The sequence below is a fragment of the Pituophis catenifer genome, unplaced genomic scaffold, assembly GCF_029215685.1.
Source record: "Pituophis catenifer annectens isolate HBS135680 unplaced genomic scaffold, rPitCat1.0.hap2 SCAF_7, whole genome shotgun sequence".
NCBI classification, from domain to species: Eukaryota; Metazoa; Chordata; class Lepidosauria; order Squamata; family Colubridae; genus Pituophis; species Pituophis catenifer.
The window spans coordinates 74,802,299-74,823,537 of NW_027256887.1; the positions used below are offsets into that span (position 1 = coordinate 74,802,299).

General features: G+C 42.2%; 1 protein-coding gene across 1 annotated transcript in view; it reads left to right on the forward strand.

Annotated features, from left to right (window-relative positions):
* TMTC1 (transmembrane O-mannosyltransferase targeting cadherins 1) overlaps positions 1-21,239 on the forward strand; it is a 141,772-nt gene that overhangs the window by 113,363 nt on the left and 7,170 nt on the right. Inside the window, exons 12-14 of the mRNA XM_070947297.1 lie at positions 5,638-5,746; positions 14,866-14,968; positions 20,779-20,914. Coding sequence (XP_070803398.1) covers positions 5,638-5,746; positions 14,866-14,968; positions 20,779-20,914 — 348 coding nt within the window. The remainder of the gene's footprint in view (positions 1-5,637; positions 5,747-14,865; positions 14,969-20,778; positions 20,915-21,239) is intronic.

Below are 21,239 nucleotides of genomic sequence, written 5' to 3' on the forward strand. Positions count from 1 at the left end.
TTCCTCTCGGCAGTGTTAATGGACATTTCTCCTGTCCTTGAGTTGGCAGATAAGTAGGCCACCCTAAATTGTTTTGCCTTCTTTGCCGAGCCCTATTCTCCTTGAATAGCGAAGCCAGGCAGTGCAGAAGATGAAAGGACATTCCACTCAGCCAGTACTTTTGGAAGTGAGTTTGAAATGGGGTAAATAATACTGGTTTGGAAACATTTCTTTAGCCGAAAAGATACTGATTTTGAACACTCTTTAGTGCTTTTGATAGTCATTCTTAGTAAGAGGCAACAGCAGTTGTGTTGTGCTCCGGGCTATGTAGCTAACTCTGAAGCAGTATTTTGATTTTTTTTTATGTGGACTTCTAAAGTAGCTTCTCATTTTCATCCATCTGGTCTAGGAATAACAGAGTTGGAAGGGACCTTGGAGGTCTTCTAGTGCAACCCCCTACTCAGAAAGGAAACTCTATACCATTTCAGACAAATGGTTGTCCAATCTCTTCTTAAAAACTTCCAGTGTTGGAGCATCCACAACTTCTGGAGGCACATTTTCCCACTGATTAACTGTTCTAACTGTTGGGAAATTTCTCCTTAGTTCTAGGCTGGTTCTCTCCTTGATTAGTTTCCATCCATTGCTTCTTGTCCTGCCTTCAGGTGCTTTGGAGAATAGGTTGACTCCTCTTCTTTGTGGCAGCCCCTTAGATATTGGACCACTACTATTGTGTCATCCCTAATCCTTCTTTTCATTAAACCAGATATACCCAATTCCTGCAACCATTCTTTGTATGTTTTAGCCTCCAGTCCCCTAATCATTTTTGTTGCTCTTCTTTGCATTCTTTCTAGAGTCTCAATATCTCTTTTATATTGTGGTGATCAGAACTGGTTGCAATATTCCAAATGTGGTTTTAACAGCATGTGATCTTCATTCTAGCCCTCTATTCAAAATAGGTTAAACGATGGGTCCTGCCTACCCTTGCCTCAGCAGGTACCAAGGAGGCTGCACAGTGTTGAAAAACTTGGTTGCTAATAGCAATAGCACTTAGACTTATATACTACTTCACAGTGCTTAACAGCCCCCTATAAGCGGTTTACAGAGTCAGCCTATTGCCCCCAACAATCTGGATCCTCATTTTACTGACCTTGGAAGGATGGAAGGCTGAGTCAGCCTTGAGCTGGTGACAATTGAACTGCCGAACTGCTGGCAGTTGGCAGTCAGCATAATTAGCCTGCAATACTGCATTCTAACCACTGTGCCACCACAGCTCTTATCAGATATGATCAGATGCTGGCTCTCCTACACTTGCATGCAAAATAATTTTTGAATATCATAAAACAAGTGGAGAGGCGCTTATGTCCTGCGTCACCTTTAATGCAGTGGTGAAATCCAAATTTTTTTACTACCGGTTCTGTGGGCATGGCTTGGTGGGAGTGGTGTGGCTTGGTGGGCCTGACAGGGGAAGGATATTGCAAAATCTCCATTCCCACCCTGCTCCAGGGGAAGGATACTGCAAAATCCTCATTCCCTCCCCACTCCTAGGGAAGGATATTGCAAAATCTCCATTTCCACCCCACTCCAGGGGAAGGATACTGCAAAATCCCCATTTCCTTCCCACTTCCCACTTTGCCGGTTCTCTGAACTACTCAAAATTTCCACTACTGGTTCTCTGAACTGCTTAAAATTTCAGAATCTGCTGGATTTCACCCCTGCTTTAATGGTATTTTCTACTCTGCCATTTCAGGATTCATTCCCCTATCTTGTTCCATGTTAATTGAAATTGAGATATTTGCAACAAATGGCCTAATCCCATGAAACTTGCTATAGGTGGAAGAGGGCATAATGTTGGAGCTTAGGTTCAGTAACATGGTGAGTAAAGTACAGGCAAACTAATCACTTGAGCTATGTCTAGAACAGTATTTGCTAAAGTTTTAGATCCTGGCAAGTGTAGACAGGGATGATTTAGCTTCTTAATATCCTTCTTAATATGTTTTCTTAGGGTGCCTGACTTAAGCAGAATTCAGAATCGTGAAGATATTTGAACTTGCTGGTATCTCATAATAAGCTTCATTGAGTACCACTTGCTTTTAAAATAATGAAAACCTCATTCATTGTAGACCGAAATAAGGGTATATATGCCTTCATGTGTCTTAAAGAACAAAACCTGTATTGTAGGTATGATTGTGGTAAAATTATAGCACTTAGACTTACAGGTCGGCATATGGCCCCTAACGATCTGGGGTCCTCATTTTACCGACCATGGAAGGATGGAAGGCTGAATCAACCTCGAGTCCCATCAGGATCGAACTCGTAGCTGTGGGCAGAGTTAGCCTGCAAGACTTCATTCTAACCACTGTGCCACCAGAGTTCTTTGAGAAATTATGGGCATTCATGAATTTGATTATTTGAGTTTGCCATGTTTATTGACTGTGGTTTTAAAAATGTGTTTAGTTATGTAAAAATGAATGGAAAGCATACAGCTGTAACAGAGGCAGATGCTTTAAACAACCTTAATTCGTTCGTCTGTAACTGGGACCAGTTCTTCAAGATATGTGGCAAAAACAACGTTCCTATCCACTGTCACTTGCTTCTCCTATCTGAAAATGCCAGGGATTCAATTCGAAGCACATCTGTAACGAGTTGTGGTTTCTTTCTGTGTTAACATCACACTATCTTTGCTTAAGACGTACACAGTGAAGTACACAATCTACTTTATTGATTGGGGTTTATTAAGATTGCATGGTACCCACCTAGGGAAAAAAAACCCCTATAAAATAAATATTCTGCAGTTGTTGCTCTGCTAGTTGTTTTACATTATAGGTGCTTAATTGTATATTTCTGAAAAAGAAAGTTGTAAGTATAAAGTGAAGCCTATCATCTGGCTGTTGTTAACATATGAAATAAACAATAGTGAAATTATCTCAAAATGGTCTTGATGTGCAAAATGCTCATGACTTACTGCTTTCAATTATCCTGTTCTACCAGGGTCCCAGATGTTAGCCTGTCATTACCCATGAAAAACTTACTTTATTAGTTCCCAGTGCCTTCTTGTCACAGATTTAGCATCCATTCGTGGAAAGAATTTATTTTATTTTTAATTTCACTTATTTATGAAATTACTGTGCCCATCACAATGTCAAGGTTCTAAGTAATACATCCCATTCAATAAGAACTTAGAGGCAGGCAAGTTCCTCAAAGAACATTTTATTAAAGGTAAAAGTTCCCCTTGCATATATGTGCTAGTTGTTCCTGACTCTAGGGGGTGGTGCTCATCTCCGTTTCAAAGCCGAAGAGCGAGCGCTGTCCGAAGACGACTCCGTGGTCATGTGGCCGGCATGACTAAAAGCCAAAGGCACACAGAACAGTGTTACCTTCCCACCAAAGGTGGTCCCTATTTTTCTACTTGCATTTTTTACATGCTTTCGAACTGCTAGGTTGGCAGAAGCTGGGTCAAGTAACGGGAGCTCACCCCATTACGCAGCACTAGGGATTCGAACCGCTGAACTGCCAACCTTTCCATTGACAAGCTCAGCATCTTAGCCATTGAGCCACCGCGTCCCTTTTAACATTTTATTAGGACATATCAAATTGGCATAGTCCTGTTGGAAAACCAGCTCTAAGTTGGCACCGGTTTCCCACCCCCAATTAAAAGTAAAACTTCGCCACTTACCCCCCAGAGTCTCAGTCACATGGTCCAATCAGCATACAGTCCAGTTGCTAAATGACCTCAGTCTCCACCCTGCAGACACCTGCATGAACGTACTTGATTCCCAGGGGAAAGAATTTTATTTAGGCTACAAACACCCCAGCTAATCTCTACACACACACACACACACTCCTCCCTGGCCCTGTGTCAGCCTTGAAGCAGTGAGAAAAGAAACCTCCCTAACAAATACAAAAAAGAAAATGGCCACAGTTCAACCCAACTTCAGGGTTGACACACACTTGCATCAATGGTGGGCTTCAAAATTTTTTACTACCAGTTCTGTGGGTGTGGCTTGGTGGGCATGGCATAGTTTGGAAGGCATGGCTTGGTGGGCATGGCAGGAGAAGGATACTGTAAAATCTCCATTCCCACCCCACTCCAGGGAAAGGATACTATAAAATCTCCGTTCCCTCCCCAATCCAGGGGAAAGTTGCTGCAAAATCCCCATTCTCTCCCCACTCCAGGGGAAGGTTACGGCAAAATCCCCATTTCCTCCCGATCACCTGGAACTCAGGAGGCAGAGAAGAGATGGGGGTGGGGCCAGTCAGAGATGGTATTTATCTGTTCTCCGAACTGCTCAAAATTTCTGCTACCGGTTGTCCAGAACTGGTCAGAACCTGCTGAAACCCACCTGTGACTTGCATGATACTATAATCCTGCTATGAAAGCAATGCAGAGTATATATTGAGAGACTCTGGATTGAAAAAAAAAAAATTAAAACTGGAGGAAGAAACAAAGTAATCTGAACTATGCCGATGATACTACTTTGATATGTGAATATGCAAATGATTTACAATGAAAATAACTTTCTAGTAATGAAAGCCACCGTGTAAAAATGGGACTCATTTTAAATATATATTTAAAAAAACCCCATCCTAACAACAACACTACAACAACCAACTTTAGAACGGACAATGGACATACTGAAGATAAATACCTTTTAGTGTCAACTATCAACAGTAAAAGAACTAGCAGTCAAGAATTAAACAGCAGACAAGCTCTAGGTAGAACAACAGTAAACCCTCGGGGGAAAAATATTCAAGTGTCGCATGGTTTTCCTTGTGACACTCTCTGGAAATAAACAGTTGGACTTTGAGAAAGTAGGATACAAAGATTGCAGTAGTGATGCTTTGGAATTTCGGTATGGGGAATGGACTCAGTTATAGCAGCAGTGGATACCCTGTTGAAAACTACAAAACCCATTGGGAACAGTTCCTCCCGGAGAAAATCTCTCCATGTTGATTTAAGTCCACATAGCTGGGGCTCATGCTCCATTGAGCTAAGAATCAACATTGACTTGATGACACATCGTCACCAATGAAAGATATTTTTGCATGATTTGTATTCTATCCCAGCATTGTTAAATAATGCTGTCTGCAGCATTTTTGAAGGTTAGGAGAATTCCTTTTCCTTTCTTCTTGGAGGACCAGACAGATTGCTTGAGAACAAAAGATTTAGATAAACTACTGAATCTCTCAAGCGGAGTCCTCTCCCTCTCCCTCCCTCCCTCCCTCTCTCTCTCTCTCTTTCTCTCCCCCCCCCCCACTCCCCATTCCTCTAGTCTTCTGTTTGGACTGAGATTCTCTGAGTAGTTTGTGTTGCCTGGTTTAATAATAATAATTTTTAAAAAAAGAGTTGAAAAGCAGGAAAAGGGGATTTTGTGAATATTTCATAGGCTATCCAACAGAAGGGAAGAGAAGCATTTGCCAACAGGTGCCAAGGCACAAAACATTCACGTATCCAAGCATCTCTCCCCCACCCATTCACCCAGCCAGGATCTGGAATCTAATACTGTCCCAGTAGACATTCAACAGAAGAACTTAATTATTTAGCCGTTTCTGGAGAGGTTGTTTTGAGTATGTTAACTGTGTGATTTAATCAATAGGCAAGCTGAGTAAATTATTCAAAGAGCTGTCTTTGCTATCCACTCCCTGTTATTTGACTTTCAGGAATCAAGGGAAGAAAGAGGAAGCAGTTCTCCTCCTGAGAAATTCCATTCAGTATGGACCAGATTTTTCCGATGCCTATTCTAGTCTCGCTTCACTCTTGGCTGAACAGGTAACTGAAAAGATTCCGAGCCATCTTTTCCCAATCTGAACCTTCCTGATATGCTAGACTTCCATTTTCATGATTTCCATTGTTTTGCACATTGTCTAGAACTTGGGGGGGCAGGAGTCCTATGCCTCTGGAGCGCACCGCATTGGAAAAGCTCATCTAGACTATGCTTTGTTGGTATTGCATTTTTGTACTATTGAAAGTGGACTTGCAAAGAGAGATGTGTCCTGCATTGGAGAAAGAAAATAAATAACATTTCAGATGAAAATAATCACACACACACATACACACGGAATTCTCCCTTCCCCTTTCCTTCTTAACAGGCTGTTGCTGGGTGGGAGAGGGATTGAGAGATTGTCTGGGAAATTGTCACAGAATGTTAAAAATGAATAGAGCCATAGTGGCGCAGTGGTTAGAATGTGGAATTGCAGGCTAATTCTGTTAGCTGCCAGCAGTTCGACAGTTTGACTCTCACCAGCTCAAGGTTGACCCAGCTTTCCATCCTTCCGAGGTCAGTAAAATGAGGATCCACATTGTTGGGGCAATACACCATCTTTGTAAACTGGTTAGAGAGGACTTTAAAGCACTGTAAAGAGGTATATAAGTCTAAGTGCTATTTCTATTGCTGTCATGTGACTGCAGCAACAGCCCAGCTGCATAGCAGCAGCCAGTAGTACTAAAGCAGCTTCAACTTATCAAAATTTTATTCCTATGGGAGTCAAGGATCCTGGATTTTGGACACATTTTATATGTATTAGAAGTACCTTGGTTCAGAAATTCTTGCCCTTCGAGGTACTGTTTTATCCAGTTAAATGTCTTTCTTAATATAAAATACAAACAGAAATAAAGACAATGGGAAAATGGGAAAAGAAAGGGAATAGGGGAAATAAGTGAGGAAGGGAGAAAAAGAAAAAAGAAATAAAAAAACTGTGACTTCTGACTTTTTTTGATCCAGTAACTAAATAGTAAAATTATAGTATCAACTTTTTAGTGATGCCAAATAATAACCACCAGTCATTTCTATAACAATAAGCTACTTAATTGTCAAAATATAATCAAATTTTCATTTTTTTATTTCATTCAGAAAGTCCAGAAGCTATTTAACCACAAAGCTATTCATATTCTTGTCCCTAATTACTGTAATCAGCTTCACCATGTCTGCCAGTTCCACCATTTTTTCAGGTCATTCCTCCATTGAGGACCTAGGATTTGTCCTTAAAGAGTTACAAATCATAGTATCCAGGGGTGGGTTCTACTTACCTTTACCACCGGTTCGCAATGGGATCATGTGTGTGCACTTGTTTCGGTCGCACGCAGGCCTTGCTTCTGTGCATGCGCAGATCACTGATGATGACATCCAGGGCAGTAGACAGGGTCTCCCGCTGGTTTTACTACCGGTTCTTGTGAACCGGTCCAAACCGGGAGCAACCCACCACTGATAGTATTTATGTTACTGCTCTGAAATAAGCAACTGAATAATTATAGATTTTAGATTTATCCTTAAAGAGAAAGGGAGGGATTTTTTAAATGTTTTACAGACATCCTTATATAGTATGTTTTCCTAAACCATCTAAGAATCTACAGAATACAGAACAACAGAATTGGAAGGGACTTTGGAGGTCTTCTAGTCCAACACTCTGCTCAGGCAGGAAACCTTGAACCATTTCAGACAAATCTCTTGTCCAATCTCTTCTTTAAAAACTTCCAGTGTTGGAACAATCACAACTTCTGGAGGCAAGTCATTCCACCGATTAATTGTTCTGTCAGGAAATCTCTCCTTAGTTCTAGGTTGCTTCTCTCCTTGATTAGTTTCCATCCATTGCTTCTTATCCTGCCTTTCAGGTACTTTGGAGAATAGCTTGACCCCTTCTTTTTTGTGGCAACCCCTTAGATATTGGAACACTGATGTCATGTCACCTCTAGTCCTTCTTTTCATTAAACTAGACATACCCAATTCAATCTAAAATGGAAGGTGTTGGTCTCATGCTCCTGGAATTGTAAAAGAAGCATATGATTAATGTTCTTTGCTCAAAGGGGTTGAGGAAGTCCATGTAATGACCTTGTCCTCCTTGTGGAAGGTGATTTCAAGTCAGAGCAGACTTGAAAAGGGAATAACTTTTAATAGAAATTAGTTACTTTGGTAAGCCCAAGAGTTAATCAGAGGGTTCTGGTGTTTTTGATAATTTTGCACCTTTCATCAGGCTATTTTTTTCATGCCAGAAAATTGGCTTGTCATTCTTGTAAACTTCAAAGTAACACTATAAAATTCTCCTTAAAAATGTTTACTGTCTCTTTCCTAGAGAAAAACCTGTTTCCATGGAAATGCTTAGCAGACTCAAATATTCCAAAGGTAGCAGTTGATTTAGTTGTACGTTTGATGTAGCTCATGGACTTTGTGTCAGGTTATGTACACAGTAATCCTCCACTTACGACCCAAATGGGATCAAAATTTCTGTTGTTAAGCAAGGGAGTTTTTAAGTGATCCCCAGGGGGTGTGGAGATGTTGTATTTTGTAGTGCCTGCCCATCTTCCTACCACCTATCTGTGGCACCAATCTTACCCACCCATAGCTCTCACCCATCGGCCTGCATGGCTGGAGCACAGTTTTAGTGGTGTAAGCAGGCACTTCTGGATTTCCACCTCTTCCTACAATTGTGGTCATGTGAAGTCATCGCTTAACAACTCACAGAGTCTTTGCTTAACAACGGCAATGGGGACTGGTGGGATTGTCATTGGTAAGTGATGCGGCCACATGACATTGTCTTTTATGACCACACCCTTTAGTGATGGAAATTCTAGTCCCAATTACTTTTGTAACCTGAGGACTATTTCTATCCCACTGAAACAGCTCTCCAGACACCTGTTCAGAAGCCTTTCTCTTCACCTGTAGCTGTAGGCACTAACAATTGAAGGCACCATCTTCAAAAAGCATGGTCTGTTGTTGATAGACAACATTTCAAATATCACCAATATAATGACTGTAAAGCTGTGATGGCGAACCTACACACAGAGCCATGTTGGCTGGCACGAGCAGCGTCGCCTGTTCCTCTTCCGGATTTCTGGCACGTATGTGCATGCGACAATCAGCTGTCCTTCACGTGTGCGGCAGTACCGGAAACCGGTAGAGCTGGTCTTCCAGTTTCCGTTGTGTGCATGCGTGCCGGCCAGATGATCATCACACGCACATGCACGCCAGTAACCAGAAGACGAGATGGAAACCGGAAGTTCATTTCCCGGCATGCACATGCCCACTAGGCAACTTCTCTTCTGGGTCGTGTCCCCGACAAGCGTGTGCGCGCACTCCTTTTTCGGCACTTGGTGCCGAAAAGGTTCACCATCGCTGCTATAAAGCAATGCAGGGGTGGGTGAATCAAGAAATGCTCTTTGCTCTTTCAAAAGCATCATAAAACAGAGAGTGGGTCCACAAACAGCAAAAAGCCTGATCGGAAGTGTGTTGTTTTATGAACTGTAGTGTTCGGAAACTTGACATGTAGTTGATAAGAGTATTGGAACCTGATTATAAGGAATGAGGCAGGAACCAACATTACTTCTGTTATGCTAGAAAGAATGTTATGCCAGCATAAATCAGGTCTTCCAAGGTCATTAGGAGAATGGCCAAATTCCATTGTCTTAGATTGAAGGCAAAATCCTAGGATTTAAATCCAGAAACATAGACATATATGAGGGCTTTGATTTCTTTCTATATGGGGCTTCATTCTTGTTTTCAACAAAAAGAACTAATTTTTGCTAAGTTGTTCCATGAGCCTTTTGCCAAATAAAACAATCCTTGAATAGGGGGTAAAGTATTTGGAGAGGTAAGTTTTACAACTGTGCCTAATGAGAAGCCTGATATTAACCTTCTCTTTTTTTCTGGGGAGCAGAGTTAAATGTACTTAGTTGGGATAAATGAATCCCACCGATCTTGTCTTTATTCCTGGTGGCTTCTGAGGCACATCCATTTTGGCAAGAGAACAGACATAGTTTGCCATTACCTTCCCCCAGGAGGTATTTTCCCCTCCAACTTCTCATTCTAGTCTACTGCTCTGGTATTCCCTGGAGGTCTTCCATCCAAGTCTTAGCTACGACCAACCCTGCTTAGTTTCCAAGTTAAATCTGCCACCTGGGGAGACTTCATGAGTTTTAATGAAGAGTGACTTGACATCATTCTGTTCCTTCAAAGCTTCAGAATGGATTGCGGGAGACGGAACAATCCCAGTCCCCAAAATGAATTGCATTGGAAATTCAGTGCAACTTCCAAACTTATTGTTTCCCGGTCCCTGTTCATTGTCAGTTTAACAGATTAACAGAGTTGGAAGGAACCTTATAGGTCATCTAGTCCAACCCCCTGTCAAGCAGGAGACCCTACACCATTTCTGACAAATGGTAGTCCAGTCTTTCCTTGAAAGTCTCAAGTGACGAAGCTCCCACAACTTCCGAAGGCAAGCTGTTCCATTGGCTGATTGTTCTCACTGTCAGAAAGTTCCTCCTCATTTCTAGGTTGAATCTCTCCTTGGTCAGTTTCCATCCATTATTCCTTGTCTGGCCTTCAGGTGCTTTGTCAAAGTCAACTTTGACAGCTGACTGTCACGGTCCTCTCTTTTGCCTCCATCCACTTCTGGTAGGACTTTGCTGCCAAAAGCTACTCAGACTTTTTTTATCATTCTGACCATGTCATCCTTTTCTTATATACCAGTGTTTCTCAACCTAGGCAACTTCAAGATGTGTGGACTTCAACTCCCAGAATTCCATGCTGGCTGGGGAATTCTAGGAGTTGAAGCCTTTGCAAGCTTTTCTGCTTACTTCCAGAGCACGCATACACTCTTTCCTCCATGTTCTCTCTGCCTTGCCTTACCCCTCTGTACTGAAAATCCATCACAATGCTTTTTCTGACCTTTCTCCTAAGGGCTTCTTATTCCATGAGGTAATCTCTCATTGTTCCTCCCAAAATGATGCCTCTATATAACCTGCCTCTCTTGCTTCCTTTTTTGTCTTTTCTCAATCCCTGCTGTGTGTAGGAAGCCTTTGGCTCACCCTTTAATGCTTGTGCTTTATGATATAAATGTGTAATTGAAATTCTCTCTTCCCTGTGCAGTTGTGGGGGAAAAAAACTCCTTACTCTCATATATCAGTAGTTCTGTAACATTTATAATGTCTGCATGTGTGTCACATAGAAATTAATAGGAGAGAAAGGGCCAGAATTCTATTCCAAGCAACTAGTTATAGTCTTGAAATTGTAATAATATTAGACTAATGATGCCTGGAGCATCAGGTTCAGGAAGAGAGATCTAGATTACTGGAAGCATATGTTTATCTTAGACTACGGTTCTCTGTTGTCAGCCTTTCTTTTCTACCATCAGAATTTTGTTTCCACGGCAGACGTCCAGCAAATAAAATCCCCTGCTTCCAGGGCAATATCTAAATTGGGTTGGTTGATTTCCCACTTGACGTTTAAAAGATTCTTTTAAGTAACGTAAATCCGTAGCAAATTGGCATGCATCATATTTGCTCCTAACAATGGATGCCTTGAAGCCCCATCAAGGCCCTTAGTGAACAGCAGAGAATACAATGGGGAAATGAGTTTACGTTCTGCTAAATGGGTGTTTTGTAAGCAGCCACACACTTTATGATGGCCATTTTGTATACAGACATCTCCTGCGGCAGTTGTTTTGTGTGTGTATCCTTAATCTAAAGTCTACAATCAGTGCCCCTCTTATGTTTTCTTATCTAACCCAGAGGTCTAATTCCTGTTTACCAAGCCTTGTGAAGGATTTCTTTTCTTCAAAGGCCGCCCTGGATGTTATTAGCCCTACTTGAATTTGAATGCACACGTTCCTATTGTGTCTACAGTTAATTTTTTGCAAGCCCAAAACATAAATTTAGCTTTGTTTTGTCAAATTTGGGAAATTGTTTGTTTTGGAAAAGCAACTTTGAATTAAACCAGTTCAGAATATGTAGCTGGGTCATTGTCTTAGAGATGAACTCTTACAGAATTCTAAAAAGGCCCGTGCTTCTTAACAAAAGTGAGCAGGTAGCTGTAATTCTATATAAATTTACCTGCAGTTAAGTCCCACAGAACTAAATCAGTTTCACTATAGATAGAGATGGGATTGCCTGGTGAAAGGTTCAGATTACTGCAATTGACTCCACATGGGGTTTTGAAGGTTACTTAGAAGCTAGACACGTCCAGAATGCAGTGGTCTGTTTATTGGCTGTATACCCTGACACATTACTATAGTACACTATAGTGATGGCGCAGTGGTTAAAGGCATTCAGCTTGTCAGCTGAAAAACTGACAAGCCTGGATTCAAAACCCAAGCGCCATGCAGTGGAGTGAGCTCCCGTTACTTGCTCCAGCTCCTGCCAACTGCTCCTAGCAGTTTGAAAGCATGAAAATGTGAGTAGATAAATAGGTACCACTGTGCTGGGAAGGTAACAGTGTTCTGTGCACCTTGGCCAGTGGTGGGTTGCCCCCGGTTCGGTCCGGTTCTTGCAAAAGTAAAACCGGCAGGAGCCTCCGCCCACCCACCCGGATGTCATCATCGACTATCTGTGCATGCGCAGAAGCTTATGCGCAGAAGCTTCTGTGCGAGCGAAGCGTGAGCGCGCATGTGATCCCGTTGCAAACTGGTAGTAAAGGTAAGTAGAACCCATCCCAGACCTTGGCATATAGTCATGTTGGCCACACGACCACGGAAGTGTCTTCATACAACGCTGGCTCCCCCAACTAAGAAATAGGGATGAGCACTGCCTCCCTAAAGTCGGACATGACTGGACAGGTGGAAACCTTTACCTTTATGGCACATTATTATAGCACATTGCTTTGGCTCCTTATCAGCTTCTAGATACAATTCAAATACAGTATGTTTTCAATCATTTCCCATAATCAATTGTATTTGAACTGATAGTCCTCGATGAACAACTGTAATGAAGGCTGCCTATTACAGTCATAAGTTGTGACCATTGTAAAGTGGGTCACACAGGTGACTGATCGGATTTTACAACCTTTTTCTGTTGGTCATTAGGTGAATCCATTGTTTGCTATGGGGCATTTTTGTCAAAACCCAGAAATAAATAATGGGTTTTGGCAAAAATGTTGTAAATCACAGTCATGTGACCAATTGACTCTTTGCCATATAGGTTTATGGCAGGAGTCTGTCTAGTTAAGCAGTCTGAGAATTATAGCCAAACATTGGTTTTTGAAAGTCAGTGGAATAATATGAAAGTTGGAGTAGAATGAAAGAAAGACAGATTCAAGTCGGTCCTTGACCATGGATGCTTACAGACTGATGTTGGGCCAGTGTCTGTCTTGACTATACTGACCTTACAGGATGCTGGTTATGAGAATTTAATTAAAGGAGAGAGTAGTATATGTGCTACCTTGAGGATCTAGAGCAGGGGTGTCAAACTTGATTTCATTGAGGGCTGCATCAGAGTTGTGTTTGACCTTGGGGGACCGGGGTGGGTGTGGCCAGGGTGGGTATGACCAGCTTGACATTACTTGTGTTGGGGCATCTGTAGTGGCCCGAGCGCTCTGCCAGCGAAAATGGGCTCCCAAGCTCCGTTTTCAGTTGCAACGGCCTCCTACAACCCTCTGCCAGCAAAAACGGTTTCGTTTTCACTGCCAGAGGAACTGCTGGCCAGTCCTTTGCTGTTTCCAGGTCAGCCTCGTGGGCCAGATCTAAGCACCCAGTGGGCCGGATCCGGTCCCCGGGCCTTGAGGTTGACACCCCTGTTCTAGAGGAAAGGCAAGGTATGGATATGATAAATTAATAAATAAACTATTGTAAACTATACATATGTGGAAGATTCCAGTTTAGGAAAGATGGACTTAATGGTTTAATTCTGCTTTGCTTCAAATATAGAATGTATCACTTAATTTTTGGTTATTCTCAGGACCTTCTTAAACTGGGCACGATACATAGACAGCAGTTTGCACAATTTCTAGGCCTCCCATATTAAAGGGTTCGGAGTTCACCATTTAAAATTTCCCAAAGTGTATCTCAGGTACATGTTTTTAGATATACATATAGGCATATATTTTAATTTGAGGGTGAAGGTTCGTTCTCCAAGCTTGTGGGTTGGTTGCCACCAACATTCCTTAAACTCCACTGAAAATGTTACCTAGCATGATAACAAAACACTTGGAAAGCAACCCACAAGCTCGGAGAACGAACCTTCACCCATATCCTACACCCAAGCTACAGATGTTCGCCCTTATATTCTAATTGATTCACTTTAACTATGTATTCATGTAGTTATCTGTTTATCAGACCAGAGGTGGTATTCAGCCGGTTTGGACCGGTTGTAATGCCGTCCTATTTAGCCACGTTTTGGAGGCCAGGGGCATGCGCGGAAGGCATCCATGCGAGTAAAGTGCATGCGCAGAAGGCTGGGCGCATGCGCGGAAGGTGCAAGTGAAGCAAGCGTGCCCACACACAGCGAATGTCAGCTCCAGCGCACTGTCGGCACGGAGCTGCCATTCGTGGGGGGAGGAGCACACAAACCTCGTTTCAGCCCAGCATCTGCTTCGTCCTGCGTCGAGCCTCCCAGGGAATGATAGGATCGACGGGAGGGAAGAGCTGGGGGATGACATCCTCATGGCCAGCTGGCAATAACAAGTGGATTAACTGTTTAGATGCTGGTTGTAAATACTCAAGAATTAAACATTAGCCAACTTCTGGGTCACATGGGAGGGAGCAGCGTGCGTGATTGGGTGGGTGGTGATAACTAATGGATAAATGGTGGCGGGAAGCACAGGGCAGTAGCCCTAATAAGATTTTTATCTGCGATTGTCAGCGAGTGCCAAGAAGTGATTAAACTAAGGTAGCAGCCATCCAGGTTTGTCTCCTTTTATTTCCTTCTGTTTGGAACCTGACAGCAAACCAGTGGCAAGAATACATGAAACTCACCGCTGTATCAGATGTATGCCTTAGGTATCTTCCAGGAAGCTTACTACCTGCTTGTTTCTGCTGTTATATTACATGTCTCAGTGTCAGGCTCTCAGGCCTGGAGTAAAGCCATGGCAGCTAATGCCAGCCAGGGTTTGTGGTTGATGACCATATGGTCCTTTAAATGGTGGCTGGCCACTGAATAACAGCATTTTCTCCCTTTTTTGCCTTTAGGAACAGTTAAAAGAAGCCGAGGAAGTATATCAGGCTGGCATCGAGAATTGTCCCGAAAGCTCTGACCTGCATAATAACTATGGGGTTTTTTTAGTCGACACTGGTAAGTAAAAACAAGGCAAAACCTGGAGGATTAAGAACTACTCTGGACAAATTAAAATGATTGCCATCAGAGTTCCTAGCACATCAATTTATCTCAAGTCTGCTCTGGGAAGATTCCCCCCCCCCCCCATGTTCCAAAAGCTCCAGTCAATGTGTTGCATGGTGTGTTGCATAGTTTGTATTATTTACTATTTATTATGTGCATTGTAAAGCTGTTCTTCCTCTCCTAGAATCAGTTTTGTAGTTCTCAACACCCTCAAGCGTGGCATTAGCCTGTGTATCAGCTACTCCAAGATGAAGAGCGTCCTCCCTGGGTAGCTGCAGCAAAACAAGGGTTATTGTTGTTGTTAGTTGTGAAGTCGTGTCCGACCCATCGCAACCCCATGGACAATGTTCCTGCAGGCCTTCCTGTCCTCTACCATCCTCTGGAGTCCATTTAAGCTCACACCGACTGCTTCAGTGACTCCATCCAGCTACCTCATTCTCTGTCGTCCCCTCCTTCTTCTGCCCTCAATCTTTCCCAGCATTAGGCTCTTCTCCAGTGAGTCCTTCCTTCTCATTAGGTGGCCAAAGTATTTGAGTTTCATCTTCAGCAAAACCTAAGGTCCAAATGCATCAAGAGTTCAGACGGAATGGAGAAGATGGATTGATTATATTCAAAATAAGTATCAGACAAGAAAATATCAAATAGCTTATGAATGAATATTAAACTTTATTTTAGAAGTATTATGTTATCCATAGTGGAGTTAAGGTTTCAGGGGGGATTAGGTAGTTTAAGAACAGTTAAGCTAATTTAGCTTATGATTGTTAATTGAAATACCCTGTATTTTGCTCTGGGAAGTCTGGGGGGGTGGATGGGGGGGGAATATTGGGGGGAGGGATTTTCTTTGTAAAACTTTTCAATAAAAAAAAAAAAAGAAGTCACCGAAGAAACACTGAGATGACACATGGAAGGACTGATGTTTATTTGTCTTAAAAAAATAATAAAAAACTTTTTATAAAAAAAAAAGAGTTCAGACGCAAAGTACACAAACCAAAGACATCCCAGACCGGATGTCTTTGAGGGTACAAGGACTTCAATTCCCAGAATTTTTGGCAGTGGCCATGATGGGTTGGGAAATCCTAAGGAAAAGTCTGTACATCTGGAGGGCATCCAAGTTGTGAGAAGGCTGTTAAGAGCATTTAAGGGCCCAAAACTTACAGAAGGCAACCCTTAGCTCAGTTGAAAAGACAGTCAGGTAGATAGGAGGATCCCAAGTTAGATGTTGCTGTTATTACAAGTTCTTCCATTCAAATATTGCTAAAGGTGGAGGCAGAGATTATTTATTTGCGGAATTATCTTAGATGTGTCTACGCAAGTAAGTTCCAGTTCAATGGGCATACTTGACATAGGACCTTAATTGGAGCCTGCCCATCATCATTGCAAGTTGTGATGGTCAAAAATTGGGTCGCTCATGTGACTGACCTGATTTTATAACCTTTCTTTCTTTCTTTCTTTCTTTTTTTTTGCAGTGGTTGTTAAAGCAAATGCGGGCATTAAATGAAACAATGGTTTGCTATTTTTGCCAAACTTTACCAAAAGTAAATGCCTGTTTTCAGCAAAAAATGTTATAAAACATGATTATGTGACTGTGGGATGAGGGTGGGGCCATTGGAACTTCAGAACCGGGGTTGTAACTCCTCCCCCCCTCCCCAGGGAGGTTTGTTATAACTGAATGGTTGCTAAGCGACTGGTCATAAGTCAAGAACTACCAGTATTTCCAGGAAAATCTGCACAGGTTTCCAGTCTTACTTGTCCAGCTAAGTGGCAACATCTTAAGCCTGAAAACAGGCTTAATAGAGGGATCTTGGAGTCTTAGTGGATAACCAATTATCATGTTTCCCCGAAAAAAAGACCCTGTCTTATATTTTTTTGAACCCTGAAATAAGCGCTTGACCTTATTGTCATGCGCTCAAAAGCCCGATTGGGTTTATTATCAGGGGATGTCTTATTTTGGGGGAAACAGGATAAATATGAGCCAATAGTATGCGGCGGCAGCCAAAAAAGCCAATGTAATCCTAAATTGCATTAACAGAGGGATACAGTCAAGATTAAGTGAGGTACTAATACCACTCTGTAAAGCCATAGTAAGACCACACCTAGAATACTGCATCCAGTTTTGGTCATCACACTATAAAAAAGAAAGTCTAGAAAAAGTGCAGAGAAGAGCAACCAAGATGATTAGGGGACTGGAGGCTAAAACATACGATGATGAACGGTTACAGGAACTGGGCCTGGCTAGTCTAGTGAAGAGAAGGACCAGGGGGAGACATGATAGCAGTGTTCCCATATTTGAGGGGCTGCCACAGAAAGGAAGGGGTCAAGCTATTTCCCAAAACACCGAAGGCCAGACAAGGAATAATGGATGGAAACTGATCAAGGAGAAATTCAACCTAAAAAAGAAGGAGAAATGTTCTGACAGAGAGAACAATCAGCCAACGGAACAGAAGTTGCCTTCAGAAGTTGTGGGAGCTTCATCGCTGGAAGCTTTTAAGAAGAGATGGACTGCCTATTTGTCAGAAATGGTGTAGGGTCTCCTGCTTGGACAGGGGGTTGGACTAGATGACCTACAAGGTCCTTCCAACTCTGTTAATCTGTAGTAATAATATAGTTTATTTCAGATGATCTTTGAATGGATTTGAGCAGGAGGCAAGATCAGTATGAAGGTGGCTAGACTTTAGTCCATCAGCCAGGGAGGGATTACTTATCCTGCTTCATATTGATACATGGTGACTTTGGAAAGATGTTTGGACATTTTAAACCATGTAAACTAGCAACCAGCAAATCCCCTTTCTCCTCCTTGCTATGAATCTTAAATTTAAATTGTAGTTATTTTTAACTTGGGTTTTATTTGCATTTCACATGCAGATTGCTCTACTCTGCTGTTATAGGATATATGTGAATGCGTGACACCCAGTGGGTTGCTGTATAAAATTTATCTTTAAAAGCTGTTTGCTTTCCAGTGCTAGCAATCTGTCACTTTTCTCAAGGATGAAATTAATTGTCAACCCATTGATTGTTGTTTTTGCTTAACATAAGACACCGACAAATTATCCTACTTAATCAGTTCACACAGCTTGTACTTCTCTCTACTTTCTTATGATGGATTGTTCTGCCACATATCTGTGGAAAATGTAATAGACCAGCTCCATCTTGCGGGAAAAGAAATATCACATTTGCTATTTGGTGTGGTATTGGTTTTAGATCATGCATGTCTCTCCTCCCTTATTTAATGTTAATGGGGTTACTTTATCTGGGCTGCCAAAATTCTAGATGACTTACTACTGCCATCTAGTGGTCATCTGGATATTTTGCAGTCTCTCTCTATATATATCAGGGATCAGCAACCTGCGGCTCTGGAGCCGCATGTGGCTCTTTCATTCCTCTGCTGCAGCTTTCTGTCGCTGGTCATTTCCACAATTGATAGAATTTTCGGTTAGGACAGGTAGAGGAAAAAGGACGCTGTGCTAGGAGGAGACTCTATGGTGCGGAAACTGCACTTCCAGTCAGCAGAGGAAAAAGGATGCCACACTAGGAGGAGACTCTATGGTGGGGGAACCAGACTTCTGGTTGGCTCCGGAATCGAATGGGGGGCTTCTGGTTAGGATCTTTGTGGCTGTTTGAGTGTTTAAGGTTGCCAAGCCCTGCTCTCTCTATATATTAGCATTAATATTAATGCTTTTAATTTTATGCCCGTAAACTGCTAGAAGCATCTTTTGAGACATATGGCATGTATTTTTGAAATTCTAATTAGAGCTAATCTTATTTCTGCCATATTTGAGAAAATAATTCCTTTCTTTCTAGCTCTTCAGTAGTAGATTAGGGAATTCATTTGTTACTACAGCCGGTATAAAAGAGCTAGTCATGTGCTTTAACATTACAAGTAGTCCTCAACTTAGGACCACAATTGAGCCCAAAATTTATGTTCCTAAGTGGAAAATTTGTTAAGTGAATTTGTCCCATTTTACGACTTTTCTTCCCACATTTGTTAACTGAATCACTGCAGTTGTTAAATTATAACACGGTTGTTAAACGAATCTGGATTCTCCGTTGACTTTGCTTGTCAGAAGGTCACAAAATGAATCCTGAACACCGCAACTGTCATAAATGTGAGTCAGTTGTCAAGCATCTGAATGTAAACCACGTGATGATGGGGATGCTGCAGTGGTGTGAAAAATGGCCATAAGTCACTATTTTCAGTGCCTTTGTATTTCGAACGGCCACTAAATGAGCTGTTGTAAGTCGAGGACTATCTGTAATTGTATAGCTTGCACATTGCAAAGTAACCAACTGTTGGAGGATCTTGGGAGTGTTTGTCTGTTTATATTTTTTATATTTGCAGATATGCCTCCCTTTGAATGAACTTGAGCTCCTCTTGAATGTTCTCTATGGCAGGGATCCCCAACCTTTCCAGCTCTGTGGAACAACAGAGGCGGAGGTGACGGGGTGGTGGAGAGGAGCCCAGTAACCAGGCTGTAGACTGGGAGTTGGGGAGCCCTGCTATATGGGATTGTCTATCCTGATTCCATATGCATTTACTTTTTTTCAGCTATTTATTTATTAAACTTGCATATCTCCTGATTCCAAATATCTCTCAAGCAGCTCATAAGATACTTTCAGAGATACTGACTTTGAATGGCCCTGGTTGATGTTGGGTCAGTCACTCTGTCTCAGCCCAACTCTCCTCACAGGGTTGTTGTGGTAGAGAAAATATGAAGAGGAAGGTGTGTTGCAGATGTATCTTGCAAGTGAAACTAGTAGTACTTCCATTTCAAAACACTTTAGAAATCATGATTCTGAGAGGGGAGGGGGAGAGATGCCATCCGTCTGGTAAACTTGCAAGATTTGTTTTTCTTGCCATGTTTACATGTATACATCCAAACTAGACTGTACTGTTTCTCCATGTCACAATATACTGTATTTTTTTGAGTATAAGACACACTTCCCCCCCCCCAAAAAAAAATTTGGGTGTGTTTTATACACCAAATGTAGCCAAAAACATGAGGCACGGAGGCGGCAATGGTCTGTGGCAATCCCTGCAGCCTGGAACAGCTGATTGGGGGTATTCTGGGAGGCCAATCAGCTGCTCCTGCTGAATCAGGCTGCAATAATGGGCTGAAACTGACCTGGCTGTTTGCTATTTGCTGCAAGGACTCAGAGTTTGTAGCAGAAATCACACACACAAAGCACACACAGGTAACTGATTCAGTAGGATTCAATAACTTCTCTTTATATACATAGTAACACATACAATACCAACAGCAGATTCTTCCAACATGGTAGAGAGTTACAAGCAAAACACAGGCAGAGGAGAGAACAACAGAGATGAGTTTCCAGTTTCAATTCAGGCTAAACCAGACTTGTTTGCTAAGCCACGCCCAGTCTCTAAACTGTTTCAGTTTCCAAATGGCCCTCATTGGCTGACTTAGTTGCTATGCCTATTCATTGGTTGACCTTGTTACCATGTCTCCATTCCAGTTCATGAATATTCTGACACTCCTTCCTTCGTGACTGGAATAGACATAAATCCAATTAACTTAATATTCTTCCCATGGTGCACTCCACCCCATGGCTTGGTCATTATGTCGGCCAGATTGTCTCCTGACACACAGTGAAGCAAGCTGATTAATTTACATTTCATGGCTTCCCTGACATTACAGTATTTAATGTCCACATGCTTGCTTCTATTCTTAATAACGGGATACAAACAAAGAAATAAAACTTTGCTAGCCCTCTTAAGAGCAACCCTAACCCATCCTTCTTTTTTCCAGGATCTCCAGAGACTGCCGTCTCCCACTATCAGAAAGCCATTGAACTCAGTCCCGGTCATCATGTGGCCATGGTGAATCTGGGCAGACTCTACCGCTCCTTGGGGCAGAACAAGGATGCTGAAGTTTGGTACAAGCGGTAAGCATCTGGGCATCCGGTGTTCTTGGCAAGGCGACAAGGTGCCTGACTAGGTGGCTCAGCGGCTAAGACACTGAGCTTGTCGATCAGAAAGGTCAGCGGTTCAAATCCCTAGTACAGGTCTCCTGTGTGAGCAGGGGGTTGGACTAGATGACCTCCAAGGTCCCTTCCAACTCTGTTACTGTTACAATAAATCCTTGGCTTTTAAAAAAGAGAAATAGTGCTAATACTGTGTTTTTTTGAAAGGGTTACGGCATCATTTTATGACCCTTTGGCTCTTGATGTTTACTGCAAAGGAAGAATTTGAATTTTATCTGAATTCCAA